This window comes from Lepisosteus platostomus, chromosome 3 (assembly GCF_059453375.1).
Source record: "Lepisosteus platostomus isolate fLepPlt1 chromosome 3, fLepPlt1.hap1, whole genome shotgun sequence".
NCBI lineage: Eukaryota > Metazoa > Chordata > Actinopteri > Semionotiformes > Lepisosteidae > Lepisosteus > Lepisosteus platostomus.
This window is the reverse complement of record NC_142613.1, coordinates 32,230,533-32,243,210: the sequence shown is the minus strand read 5'-3', so window position 1 is coordinate 32,243,210 and position 12,678 is coordinate 32,230,533. Positions and strand designations below refer to the sequence as shown.

General features: G+C 38.1%; 1 protein-coding gene across 5 annotated transcripts in view; it reads right to left on the bottom strand.

Moving 5' to 3' along the window:
• Positions 1-8,152, bottom strand: part of ahi1 (Abelson helper integration site 1) — a 100,105-nt gene extending 91,953 nt beyond the window's left edge. For all 5 annotated transcript variants that reach the window (XR_015935386.1, XM_088625273.1, XM_088625276.1 and 2 more), the window contains exons 1-2: positions 8,000-8,152; positions 533-595 (exon numbers count right to left, since the gene is read on the bottom strand). Coding sequence is in view for 4 of the 5 variants with exons in the window: in XM_088625273.1 (XP_088481399.1) it covers positions 533-539 (7 nt within the window). In the remaining variant the exon portion in view is untranslated. The remainder of the gene's footprint in view (positions 1-532; positions 596-7,999) is intronic.
• Between the last annotated feature and the right edge of the window lie 4,526 nt (positions 8,153-12,678).

Here is a 12,678-nt window from a genome sequence, read left to right as displayed (position 1 = left end):
TTGCTGATTTGTAAAAACAACAAGTATGAAAATGTGATATTTATATATGGCAGTTTAGCAAAACATACAGCGAAGGTGAATCACTAAATGTAAGTACAGTTTGTTTGTTGTTTGCTTTCACATTCAGAAACAACTGTACTATTAAAAAACAACTGAACAGGCCCCCTGAACAAAATTCACTTTGTGATTTCCTGTTGACTGGATAACTGAATTCTCAAAGAGCAGTGGTTTACTTCTTCACCTTAAAGAAATAGCTACTGTTCTCCTTCCAGTAGAATTTCTTCTTTATTTACATTTTTATGAAAGACTATTATAAATAGACACATAAAAGCTCAACAGATTGTGTTTACAGCAGCAAAAGTATTTCAAGGGAAACCTAGAAAAAAACACACCTGCAGCAGAATTTATGATGCATCTCAATTTATAGCTCAAATACTGTATCTTACAATGCTGTGGTAAGATGCAAACAAGTTAACTCGTTTTAGTACATAATCATAACAGTAAGTCTGGTTTCAATATTTCATTAACTCACCTGGCATTTTCAAGTGTTGAGGTACAATTCATGCTGAAAACAGTCATCTAATGTCCAGTGAAACTAGAAAAAAAGAATCAGTTGTAAACGTTTGCAAAATACGAAGCAGTCTGAATTGTCATGAACTACTGTACTTTAAAGCAGACTAGTGATCATCTTGATTTGGGGATGGAACGACCATGAAAATTAAGATAACTCTTCGCCCTAACAGCTCTCTGGTTCCTGTTTTATTCAGACTATGATGAGTCTTGTGTGGATTTTGCATGATGCCAGATCACAGGGTGCACAGCTAAGAGCCAAGACACCAAATTTGGTGGGAGTAACAAAAAAGAATTGGCAACTCAAATACAAAAACAAAATAAATCAGCCTCAGGAAGACATGATATCACTGACTAAGGCTAAGACAAAAATATCGCCATCTGACCCATTTAGTGTGATGCAGTTGACAGGAGCACTGGATCTGAGAAACTCGTGCAGCCACTTCTTAGAGGATCTGAGAGAACTGAAGAAGGCTTCACAGCCAAAACATTGTGTTTTCTCTCTTCTCTTTTCAGCATGGAATAAACCTATTACTTGTTCCTTTGCACACATATAGACTGTATTTACACCACTAATGTACATAATCACTCCTATAAAGGCTTAAAGGCCTATATCTCCACCATTGGTTCAGTCCTTATTATACCAAATAATTTATGCAGTATATATATTGATGAAATTTCTATTCAGAATGTGTATTTTATCTTTAACAAATATCATGATTCTTTTATAAGCAGCTTAATGTTTTGTATTTACATCATTTTGTAACGTTTGTTATTTAAGCCTTTTACAATGATTTACCAGCATATAAAATAAACAGGATAAACATGCTGTCTTTTTTCCCCACTTTCGTTTTTTAAGCGTATGATCAGGGACTACACAAACGGTTACAATGTCTTCTGATGTTCACTGTTTACGTATTTGCTGTATATTCAGAAGTTGTCAGTTCTAAACACTTGCTTTAAACAACGGCAGCACAGTGGCGCAGTGGTTAACATGGCTGCCTCTCACTGTTGGGTTACGGCATTCAATGCTGGACTAGGGGTGCTATATGGATAGAGTCTACGTTCTCGTGGTGTTTGTGTGGGTTTCCTCCCACAGTCTAAAGACACACTTATAAGATAAATAGATTCTGGGAAAAATATTACTGGTGAGAGTGCGTGTGTGTGTGTGTGTCTGTCCTGTGATGGACTCTGTGCCTGTTGCTTGTATCCCTTGTGACTCTGAACTGAATGATGTGATTACAAATTAGATACTTTAAACTAGTTTTCCGTTATCTCCAAGCAAAAAAAATGTGTTAGATTATCATGCTGTTATGTGCCTGGGGTATATATGTTATACCAGTATGGATTACATATAGCTCCTAATAACAGCATGCTTTTCAATCCAACAGAAGAACGCGAGAAGCTAGAAGGGCACCTGTAATGTAATACTCAAGGTGTAAACCGTAAAAATTCAAAAAGCTCACGAGTTAGATTATGGAAAAAGTAACTGAAATGAAAACAGGTTATGATTTTGTATTGCCGATTATTCTGGTTATTCCCATCCCATAGGTACATAGCTTTGAACCCTCCAGCTGCACATGGGGAGGGAGAAGAAGGAGTAGGCAGATTCCTCTGAAAACCTTTGAGCCAGTTGCCTTTCACAACAACAAAGCGACCACAGCTGTAGACTGCAGGAAAGGTGCTTCCCTGATTAATTCAGCAATTAGGCCACAGGGATCACCATGTAACCAAAAGAGCCCTAACGGACTAATCCTACCTTACCCCTAATGGGGCTCAACCAATGGCGAGTCACTGCTGGGTAACCCTGGAACAGTCGACTAGTGAAATGACCTTGGCGCAAACTGGTGATCATAGAGCTCTACCTGTACCCTGGGGAGAGCCTTTACTGGTTCAGTGACTCAGAAGCACATGGCTGTCACTAGATCCATGCTTTAAAGGGGAACAGCAATGCTATTTTTATATTTCAGGGTGAGAAAGAATCAGCATTGACAAGCGTATTTCAAACCACGATAAAAGTAAAATGTACACAGTAACACATAAAACCTCCAATTTACATCACAAAATAGACAACATTTCCAGGTACGCACTGCGCCATATTTTGGAATTCAGAACAAGGCAAGATAAGTTCCGGTGATGTGAAGTGGCCTTATTACATTGTCAAGAAGCAGGCTTGCGAACTCTTTTAATCCAACAGAAATATTTCTCTCGACTTCGAGATGGTTTTGTCCACAAATATTTCTTGTTAACTCTGCATGCAGGTCACATTGGAACATTTCTGCAGTGAAATACTGTATCTGCCGCACAACCTGTACTTATTCGCTTGTATATCGCATTGCAGTAGTCATTACAGTGACTAGTGAGGAGGAAGGGCCGCGTCACGTCACAATTCTCACGAACCCTCACTCTCGACCATGGCGATACCAGGGATTTGCAACAACATGGCGACTTACAGTACTTTCACAAAGTTCACAATCTCTTGCTTAATTTGAAATTTGTTACATTTTTCTATACCATCAATTAATTTATTTTGTTACCGAGATTTAATCACCAGTCTGAGAAATTGGGACTACAGTTTCTATTTAACAGATGACCTGTAATTACAACTGCTTTTCTTTTATGAATGAATGATTCTGTCTCAATAGGATAAAAATTTGTAGCCATTTTATAACTTGCAAAAATTGCTTTACATCTTTTGCATTGTTGACTAACATTTACAAGACCTTTTCAAACTTTTAACATTTCAAGTTCGTAAATAAACTTTTGTCTCTCTTTTAGGACTGTCTTCATTTTATTACTCCTCCATTAACCTTTGCCAGGAACAAAGAAAGCACAAATCCACAGTCAAAATCACTCCTTACTATAGGGGATATTTTATTACCTTTAATTGTTACATTTATTAAAATTGCCTTATTTATAGCATACAGTTTCAAAGATTCACTAATCCTGCACAAGCCCTAAATGTAAAGAATTTGGGGACAGTGTGATATAAATCATAATCAGTATTTCCCAGACATCACCACAACAAATGTATACCCATTCTAATCACATACAGTATATTCATTTACAAATAAAATATTCATAGTTCTTAATTGTTTTTTCCTACATGTCATGCATTGAAATGCATTAAAAAGTTTGCTTAATATCTGTACCTAAAAAAAAATAAGAAAACAAAAGAACAAAATACATTTGTCCTTATCTTCAAAATGTGTGCCAATAATCCTTCTTTTGTTAAGTACAATTAAAGGACATATGGACCACCAACCTCTCCAGTGGGCCATCAGATCCTTATGAATAGAAGTCAAAGCATTCACCTCATAAGAAATCCCACTACAATGTCATGCAATACCCTCAGGAAAAGGGAGAGGACTTATTTCTCAGCATTGCAATGACAGAAAATAAACACACAAATTGAACTAAATAAAGTTCTGCCTTTGAAAACATTTTGAAATTAATGTGCTATCATCATCAGCCATTGCCCTTAACTTCACTGAACTGTAACACAGAAGAGTAAAAAAGAAAACCACATCCAGCATAAATTCCAGGAAATGAATTAGACTGAATGCACCAAAACAGAAACAAATAGTCAAAAGTGTCATAGTTGTAAATACTAAAAGGCATTAAATGTCAGTCTTTCAAGTACAAAACTCACATGTTCTATGCTGCATTTTCTTTTGTAATGGTTGATATAACCCATATGAATCAATAGTCAATATTAGTTTGGTTTCATACACGTTAAAAACACAAAAGGGAACATTTTTTGGTTTGCAAGATATCTCTTTAGCCTTTTAGCATACTTTCAACTCACTGACTCTCACAAATGACAAATGCAGCAGTGAAAGGCAACGTCTTGATATGGCAATGTGGCTAAGGATTTTCGCCTGTGGCTGGAAGGTTGCCAGTTCAAATCCTGTGGCCGTCAGGGAAATCCTACTCCGTTGGGCCCCTGAGCAAGGCCCTTAACCCCAACTGGTCCAGGGATGCCGGTATAAATGTCTGACCCTGCACTCTGACTCCAAGCTTCTCTCTCCCCGAATGTGTGCCTGTGTGTCTCATGGAGAGCAAGATGGGGTATGCAAAAAGACTAATTCCTAATGCAAGAAATTTTATATGTCTAATAAAGTGATCTTATCTTATTTCCAGCTTTGTTTCAGGTTTATAGCAACCCATCATCAAGTTCTGTGTCAGAGTTTTCATCTCAATCAGCTTTGTTCAGATCCCTTTAACTAATACATTTAATCTGATTACAAAACCGCAGAAGGAACTAATTTTATCCTGTTAATGGGGATTTAATAGCCCTCCGGATAAAATGGTGTATCACAGCCTACTTCAGATCTATTCCTTTGTGAGAAACAGCTCCCCACTTCTTTAATTACTAATCAGCTCTTATTACTAAACAAAACAGGCGCTGACCTGTTGGCTGCTCTGTACTGGAGAGGGCTAGAGGGCCTACAAGAGGAGTAGCAAGTGCTAATGCTCTCCGATTGGAAATTAATTGATCTCTTCCCTCACAAGAGGCAGTCTGACCTCGTACCCTGAGCAACCAGGATGTCACTCCAAGCTACTATTACCCTGACTCAAAATAAGTGGGTGTCTATTGTAACAAATATAAGAAATATAAGATATCCCTGTAATCTCAATCATAAAGAGGGGAAAAAAACCCTACATTCAGTTTTTTAAAAACTTTTAGCTACATTTGATATTACATTTAGATGCCTAATGATCAAATGTAGCTAAAATTACTTTTCGGAAACTAAATACACTAAAGGCTTTTTGCCTCATTACTTCAGAATTACGGGTTTATCTTCTTTTTGTTACAGAAACACAACAGGTTCTTGTCAATGCAGCAATGCAGGTGGTCCAATGCCGCTCCTGGTGTATCAATATATGTCAGCACAGATGTTTTCATTCAAACTGAGCACTTAAATCATCTCATTACTGACTGAACTGTACCAATACATCAACTTCTCCCAGCTCTTCAGGTGCTGCTGACTTACAAACCCTGATTAGTGGTCCTCCAACACCAGAGATGGAGCACCTAATACTCTGTTCAGCTCCTTAACTGTCACAGTTACTGTATAAATAGCTGCAATGTCTACACTATCTAGTACCCTACACAGTGGTTTCAGATATGAATTTTCAATAGTATTAGAATATCTAATGAGAATTTATGTAACCAGGACTACTGGGAATTATTATCTGTGAATCTATCGTTGTAATTGTAACTGAAAAATAAGATTCTAATATTAATAATAAGATCTTAATATTCTTCTGGTCTTCATATTGCCTCAGAAATGTCAGCATTCAGAATATTGTGCATCATAAATTTCCATTACAAAAACATTATTTGGGGATGTTTGAGAATAACAACCAGGCAAGGTTTGAGTCTGTTTCATTGCTTCAGCACTGCTTATCTTTCAATAACTTAAATACAGGTCTGAAATTGGTCTTGTCAAGTCTGGTGTCCCCCAGGGCTCAATACTGGGCCCCTTGCTCTTCAGCATTTACATGTTCCCACTTGGTCAGCTTTTAAGATCACATGGCCTCAGCTTTCATTTTTACGCTGACGATACTCAAATATACATCCATACCAAACTCAACACTGATGTGGCTGTCTCTATTCTATCTAATTGCATCTCTGACATAAACATTTGGATGACTCAAAACTTCCTTCATCTTAACTGTGACAAGACTGAAGTCATGCTTATTGGTACCCCCCATCAACTTCGTAAAGCCAGTCCTGTAACCCTGTCTGTAGATGGCTCTGTACTTGAGCTTCAATCAAAATGGAAAAACCTTGGGGTTATATTCGATTCTGGCTTAACATTCGACCCACATGTACAGCATACTGTCAAAACATCTTTTTTTCACCTTAGAAATATCGCAAGACTACGCCCTATGCTATCATTAACTGTGGCTGAAAAGCTGATCAACATATTTGTATTCTCTCGAATTGACTACTGCAATGCTCTACTCCCTGGGGCATCTAAATCTACTCCGAACAAGCTGCAGTATGTCCAAAATTCAGCAGCCAGAATCCTGACCAGGTCTAGTGCAAGTGTTCACATTACTCCTATCCTGGAGTCCTTGCACTGGCTTCCGGTCAAATTCCGCGTAGACTTAAAAATCCTCATGCTCACCTATAAGGCTTTACATGGCTTGGCACCTCAATACCTGTCTGAACTTTTATCGCCCTACTCCCCATCTCGCAACCTCCACTCTTCAAATTCTGCCCTCCTTATTGTCCCCCAAGCCCGTCTACATTGTATGGGTGACAGGGCCTTCTCCTGCTATGCCCCCAAGCTCTGGAACTCTCTGCCCAAGGATATTAGAGAGCCACCTTCTCTAAACTCCTTCAAATCCAGACTCAAACTTTGGGTTTCTCTAGTAAATTCCATTTACAGAGCAGTTTCCGACTACTTTAGCCAACAGCATTTAAGCTCTGCACCAGAGCCTTTACTTAACTGGTTCCATTCTTCACCCCTCTGCTCTTCTTAATACCACCTTCCACGGTCTTCTCTATTGTTATTGTTGTATTGTTGTAATTATAATTGTGTCCTATCTCGTGAAATCTTCTTATTTATTGTTGTAGTCTTCTTATTTATTGTTATTGGCATCCTGTAAAGCGCTTTGAGAAGCCACCTTTAAAGGCGCTATATAAAATAAAGTTTATTATTATTATTATTAAATGTTTAAGGTTGGTTTACAGAGGAAATTAACTGTAGAACTACTTCCAGACTTCATGTACCTTGTAATAACACCAAGTATAGTTCTAGTCATGAGCTGTGAAACCAGTGGTTTTAAATGTATTAGTTTGGCTTGAATTTCAATAGCATCATAGCATCTTGTCATTTATCCCACACACAGCGTGTGCAGCTTGCATCTACAGAGCTGTACATTTTACTGGAACAATCTGGCTCAAGGGACAACAGCAGTGTCCCACGAAATTCGAACCCATAACCCTCCAGTTATATACAGTAGGTCCAACCACTCCTCCAGTGCTGCCCCCTTAGTTTACATTTCAGGAGTACTACATTCTTTCTTTTTGCGAATATATTCTTGACAGAAGAATCAAAGCTATGTAGCGACTTCAGAAACTTGAACGCTCTTCTCTAAATCTCAACATCACATCAGCTTAAGCTTTACGGTGATGTTTCGGTGAATGATGGAGAGATAACAGTCAATTCTATACAACCCTACTGGCATCAGACACCACAACATGACTCACGTCTAGTCCTTAGCAACAGTGCCGAATGACATATTGAGAAAACATAACCCAAACATGAAATCGCGATCAAGATTTACTCCAAGATGCTACATAAAAAATAATTAGAAAACAGCATCCTCCGCAAACTTTACTCCCGCAATCAAAACAAGCTGAACTCATATTTTAAATATTGAAATGCATGCTGAGTCTCGAGACACGTACCTGTGTACATTGTTATTCTGCGGACTTTGTGTGTGTCGTTTACTGTATTAAAACACGAATCAACACACCAGGATAGACAAATGCATCAATGGAGTCAAGCCGTCACGATGGTTTCTCAAACAACAACATTGGCGAGAGCCGCTGTCCGTGTGACGCCACAGCACGCCGTCGCCAATCAGAATCAAGCGTCCTCTCCTGCGGCAGACAGCAGGGTAGGGTGGCTTGTGCAGTGGCGCAGGGAACAAATCTGTGCGTGCGGGGTCATAGAAACCAACAAATTACAGGAGACTACAGTAAAGGTGGGGTTTGTGACTCTGGTCTGTTGTGCGCTCTTTTTTAAATCTTCCAGTCGTAATCATTTTTAATTCTTATTAGCTCGACAGAGTATATATTAAAAGTGCAAAAACACCAAACAAGAAAGGCTGCACGAAGCACACGTAATTGCAACGTTGTCAAATAATTTACGTTTTGCTATTAAGGCACAATGCCATATGTATCACATTTAAAGTATGAGATTTGCATAAATTGGTGGGTGAATGTGAGTTGAACTTAAGCTTAAATTTACAGGATGCCCATATTTGAAATTGTGCAAGCCGGACACTGCTTACAACTGAAAGTATTATTATATCGTTCAATTTCACACGATGGCTTCTTAATATTTCAAACCTAGACTGAGTGATTGGTTAGTGTAATAATAAATTGACATTTATTCTATAAGCAGTTTTCTGCCTTAAAAGTTCAAAATATGATTATAATGTTTGAAATGTTTTAGTATCTTTATGCATTGATCTATTTAAACGATGTTTTGTGCTGTACTGCATGAGAAGCACCGTTCAAATACAATCATTGTTACCATCTCTATAATTATCTGCAAATTATTGAACATAATCTTAATTGTTTTTCTTACTTTCACTGAAAAACCTTTCATCATTGGTGTAAATTTACTGTACGCACTTATCATGCACAATGCACTGTAATGGTTGTGCTGCATTGTGTTGTTGCCACAAGATGGAGATCAGATACCACCAAACTAAATAACTCCTGCATTTGCCACCTGATTATGAGAAATTCTGTCTGTAAACTCCTTTGCATAAACATTTACTTATATAACACGGGATGAATGTATGTTCGGTCTATGGTTCATTCCAAAGTTAGTTTTACAAAATAACCAGAACTATGACTTGGCAGGAAACCTGTTTCAGTTTGTCTCTTGGAACAGTTTAAAGGGCCAAATCAGCCAGGCATTTCTTCATCTCTAGGTGCTAATTCCATGAGTGGTTTGTGATACACTTCACTGTGTTATGGTTCCCTCCTCCTTTGGAAATTGCATTGGAGTTTTTTTTTTTTGCAATGATTTTGAACGGTAATCTTTTCTGCTCTCTAGTTATTCTACTGCCTCTTTAATTTAACTTACCTACAGCTGTTATTCTGCAAGGATCAGCACCCAGGCACCTTATTTACTTCCACACCTAGTCTCTTGGTTGTCTAATCTTATTTCACAGGTACCACTTCTTTGTTCTTTGTTAACAATGCTCAGATTCCTTTCTCCTTTCTCTTCCATAATTCTGGCATTTGTGCAACAGTGTTTCAGTTACAGTATGTCCTCATGGAATAACCCCTCTACTTCAAGGTCATATTTTTCAAGTCAGACATATTATATATTCTATAATCTTCCTTGCTTACTATTGATTTTTCCATCCATCTATTTCTGACCACTTTATCCAATACAGGGCAGCAAGGGAGCTGGAGCCTAACCCAGATATACCCTGAGATATACCCTGGAATAGAACACCAAGGTACACACTGAGAAAACACAGACATACAGTACACATGCACACACACACTCACTTTGGATTCTGGGAGGAAACTGCAGCACCCAGAGGAAACCACTCAAACCAGGTAATCCTCTACCATACTTTTCTTAGCCATCTGCTCCATAAAACTTTTGGTCCAAACCATATATTTTGTAGACTGAGCTACCTCAGCTGTTTTGTTTTATGCTCTCCACACTTTAGAGATCTGCACCACCTCTTCCATATTTAATGAAAACTCTGTTGCTCATTTTGTATATAATCTATCCCTCTCCTGCTTCATATCTGTTGCCACTTTCACCCTCTCATATTTAGCAGCTGGCTGCCTTTCCTTTCTCTCCTACATGCCTTGTCCACTCACTCGTCTCAAACATTCCCTCTAACCCCTACCATAACACTCTCTCTGTGACCACTGTCCTGTGCCTTCTTAAAACACATGTACTGTAACTTGAAATAAATGTGATTTATTTATCTTTCGTGTGATCTATAAACTACTCGTTTTACTATTTCACACTCTCTATTACAAATCAGGTTACAAAATCTTTAGTAAAGCAATGAAGCGAAACATTTTAGAGGATTTACACAAAACAGAACCTAAGAGATTAATCAGAGAGATGAATCACAGAACTTAAATTACAAAACCACTTTTTTTATGAAAAGGAAACCTTTCAAAATGATGAAGTTTTGTTTAACTAATGCAAAATTAAAAATGCGTGTTAAATATTAATGCCTTTTCTAAATTACTTTTCTTAAGTATTCAACATATTGTTAGTGAACATTTGATGGGTACTTGATTATAATACATTTATTGCTGTTATATTTCATTATGATCTACTGTATGCTCACTTTTGTAAGAGGAAAATGTACTTCATTCATTGAACTTGACTGTATGTGAGCAGCTCCATTTTAGGTTTGGGTTACCATTTAGAGCTTTCACCAAGCACCGTGACTTCTCTTTAAGATTGTCCTGTACAGTATGTCATCAGAGTGTCTTAATTTTATAGATCATTATCTATCGGTTAATTCATCTGACAGTGTGTCACAGTATGTGCTAACACACTGATATACAGCATTTTTCCAGGGACCCACTGTGATTCTTCAGAAAAGAAAAAAATGCATCTTTAAATATATGTTGGCATTAGGTTATTAATAGGTAGCAGACAAATCTACCTCCACCCTTTCCCCAAACCTAGAAGGTTAGTGCTAACTTTGCCATTGGCACGGTTTTCAGCCAGTTCACTAAATCAGGCGGACTCCTTCCTTCCTGCTGGGGTCACTTGCTGAGTTTATCATATCATTTATGCTACATCTTTGTATCTCCTAGGTTACATGCAATCTCTTCATTAAAGTCTTTTTTGTTGTTGTTGCTGTGGGCGTTCTGTGTGAAAGCAAAATCAATGTTTAAAATCATGAGCTCCAGAGACCCTAACTTTATAAGAGTATATTGTAAAATATCATATTTAAGTGTGAGTCCTTTAATATATTATCATTAGTGTTCTGACAGTTGTGGAATATTTAAAACATTTGGATAAAGTAGAATTATAAAGGCCCATTCATTAATATTTTCTTGCTTGATTTTCCTTTAGCTGTACTTTGTAGAGGCAGGGCAAATGAAGTGCACAAATAATATACAAGCAACAGTTAAATCTATATCTAATAGTGTTTCAAAGGAAGTGTTTTCCATTAGACCCACTTTAAGTCCTTCACCAGAATTTCTCTTAGATTTATTTGTGGGGGGGTTTTCCATGCTACAGAACTAAAAAATGGAGGCATCACAGCATGGGCTTAACCTTTGTACTTTGTGAGTAATGTGCTGACGTCACTCCTTCCAGATTTAGGCATTCCTTGATTAAACCATCACGTTCTTGTGGGAAAAAAAACTTGTAGTGAATGCAAATCATGAGCTTCTACAAGTATGGCTTGATAGCTACAGTGCCTTGCGAAAGTATTCGGCCCCCTTGAACTTTTCAACCTTTTGCCACATTTCAGGCTTCAAACATAAAGATATAAATTTTTTATTTTATGTGAAGAATCACCAACAAGTGGGACACAATTGTGAAGTGGAACGAAATCTATTGGATTTTTGAAACTTTTTTAACTAATAAAAAAATGAAAAGTGGGGCGTGCAAAAGTATTCGGCCCCTTTACTTTCAGTGCAGCAAACTCACTCCAGAAGTTCAGCGAGGATCTCTGAATGATCCAATGTTGTCCTAAATGACTGATGGTGATAAAAAGAATCCACCTGTGTGTAATCAAGTCTCTGTATAAATGCACCTGCTCTGTGATAGTCTCAAGGTTCTGTTGAAAGCGCAGAGAGCATCATGAAGACCAAGGAATACACCAGGCAGGTCCGTAATACTGTTGTGGAGAAGTTTAAAGCTGGATTTGGATACAAAAAGATTTCCCAAGCTTCAAACATCCCAAGGAGCACTGTGCAAGCGATCATCTTGAAATGGAAGGAGTATCAGACCACTGCAAATCTACCAAGACCTGGCCGTCCCTCTAAACTTTCAGCTCAGACAAGGAGAAGACTGATCAGAGATGCAGCCAAGAGGCCCATGATCACTCTGGATGAACTGCAGAGAACTACAGCTGAGGTGGGAGAGTCTGTCCATAGGACAACAATCAGTCTTACACTGCACAAATCTGGCCTTTATGGAAGAGTGGCAAGAAGAAAGCCATTTCTCAAAGATATCCATAAAAAGTCTCGTCTAAAGTTTGCCACAAGCCACCTGGGAGACACCCCAAACATGTGGAAGAAGGTGCTCTGGTCAGATGAAACCAAAATTGAACTTTTTGGCCACAATGCAAAACGATATGTTTGGCGTAAAAGCAACACAGCTCATCACCCTCAACACACCATCCCCA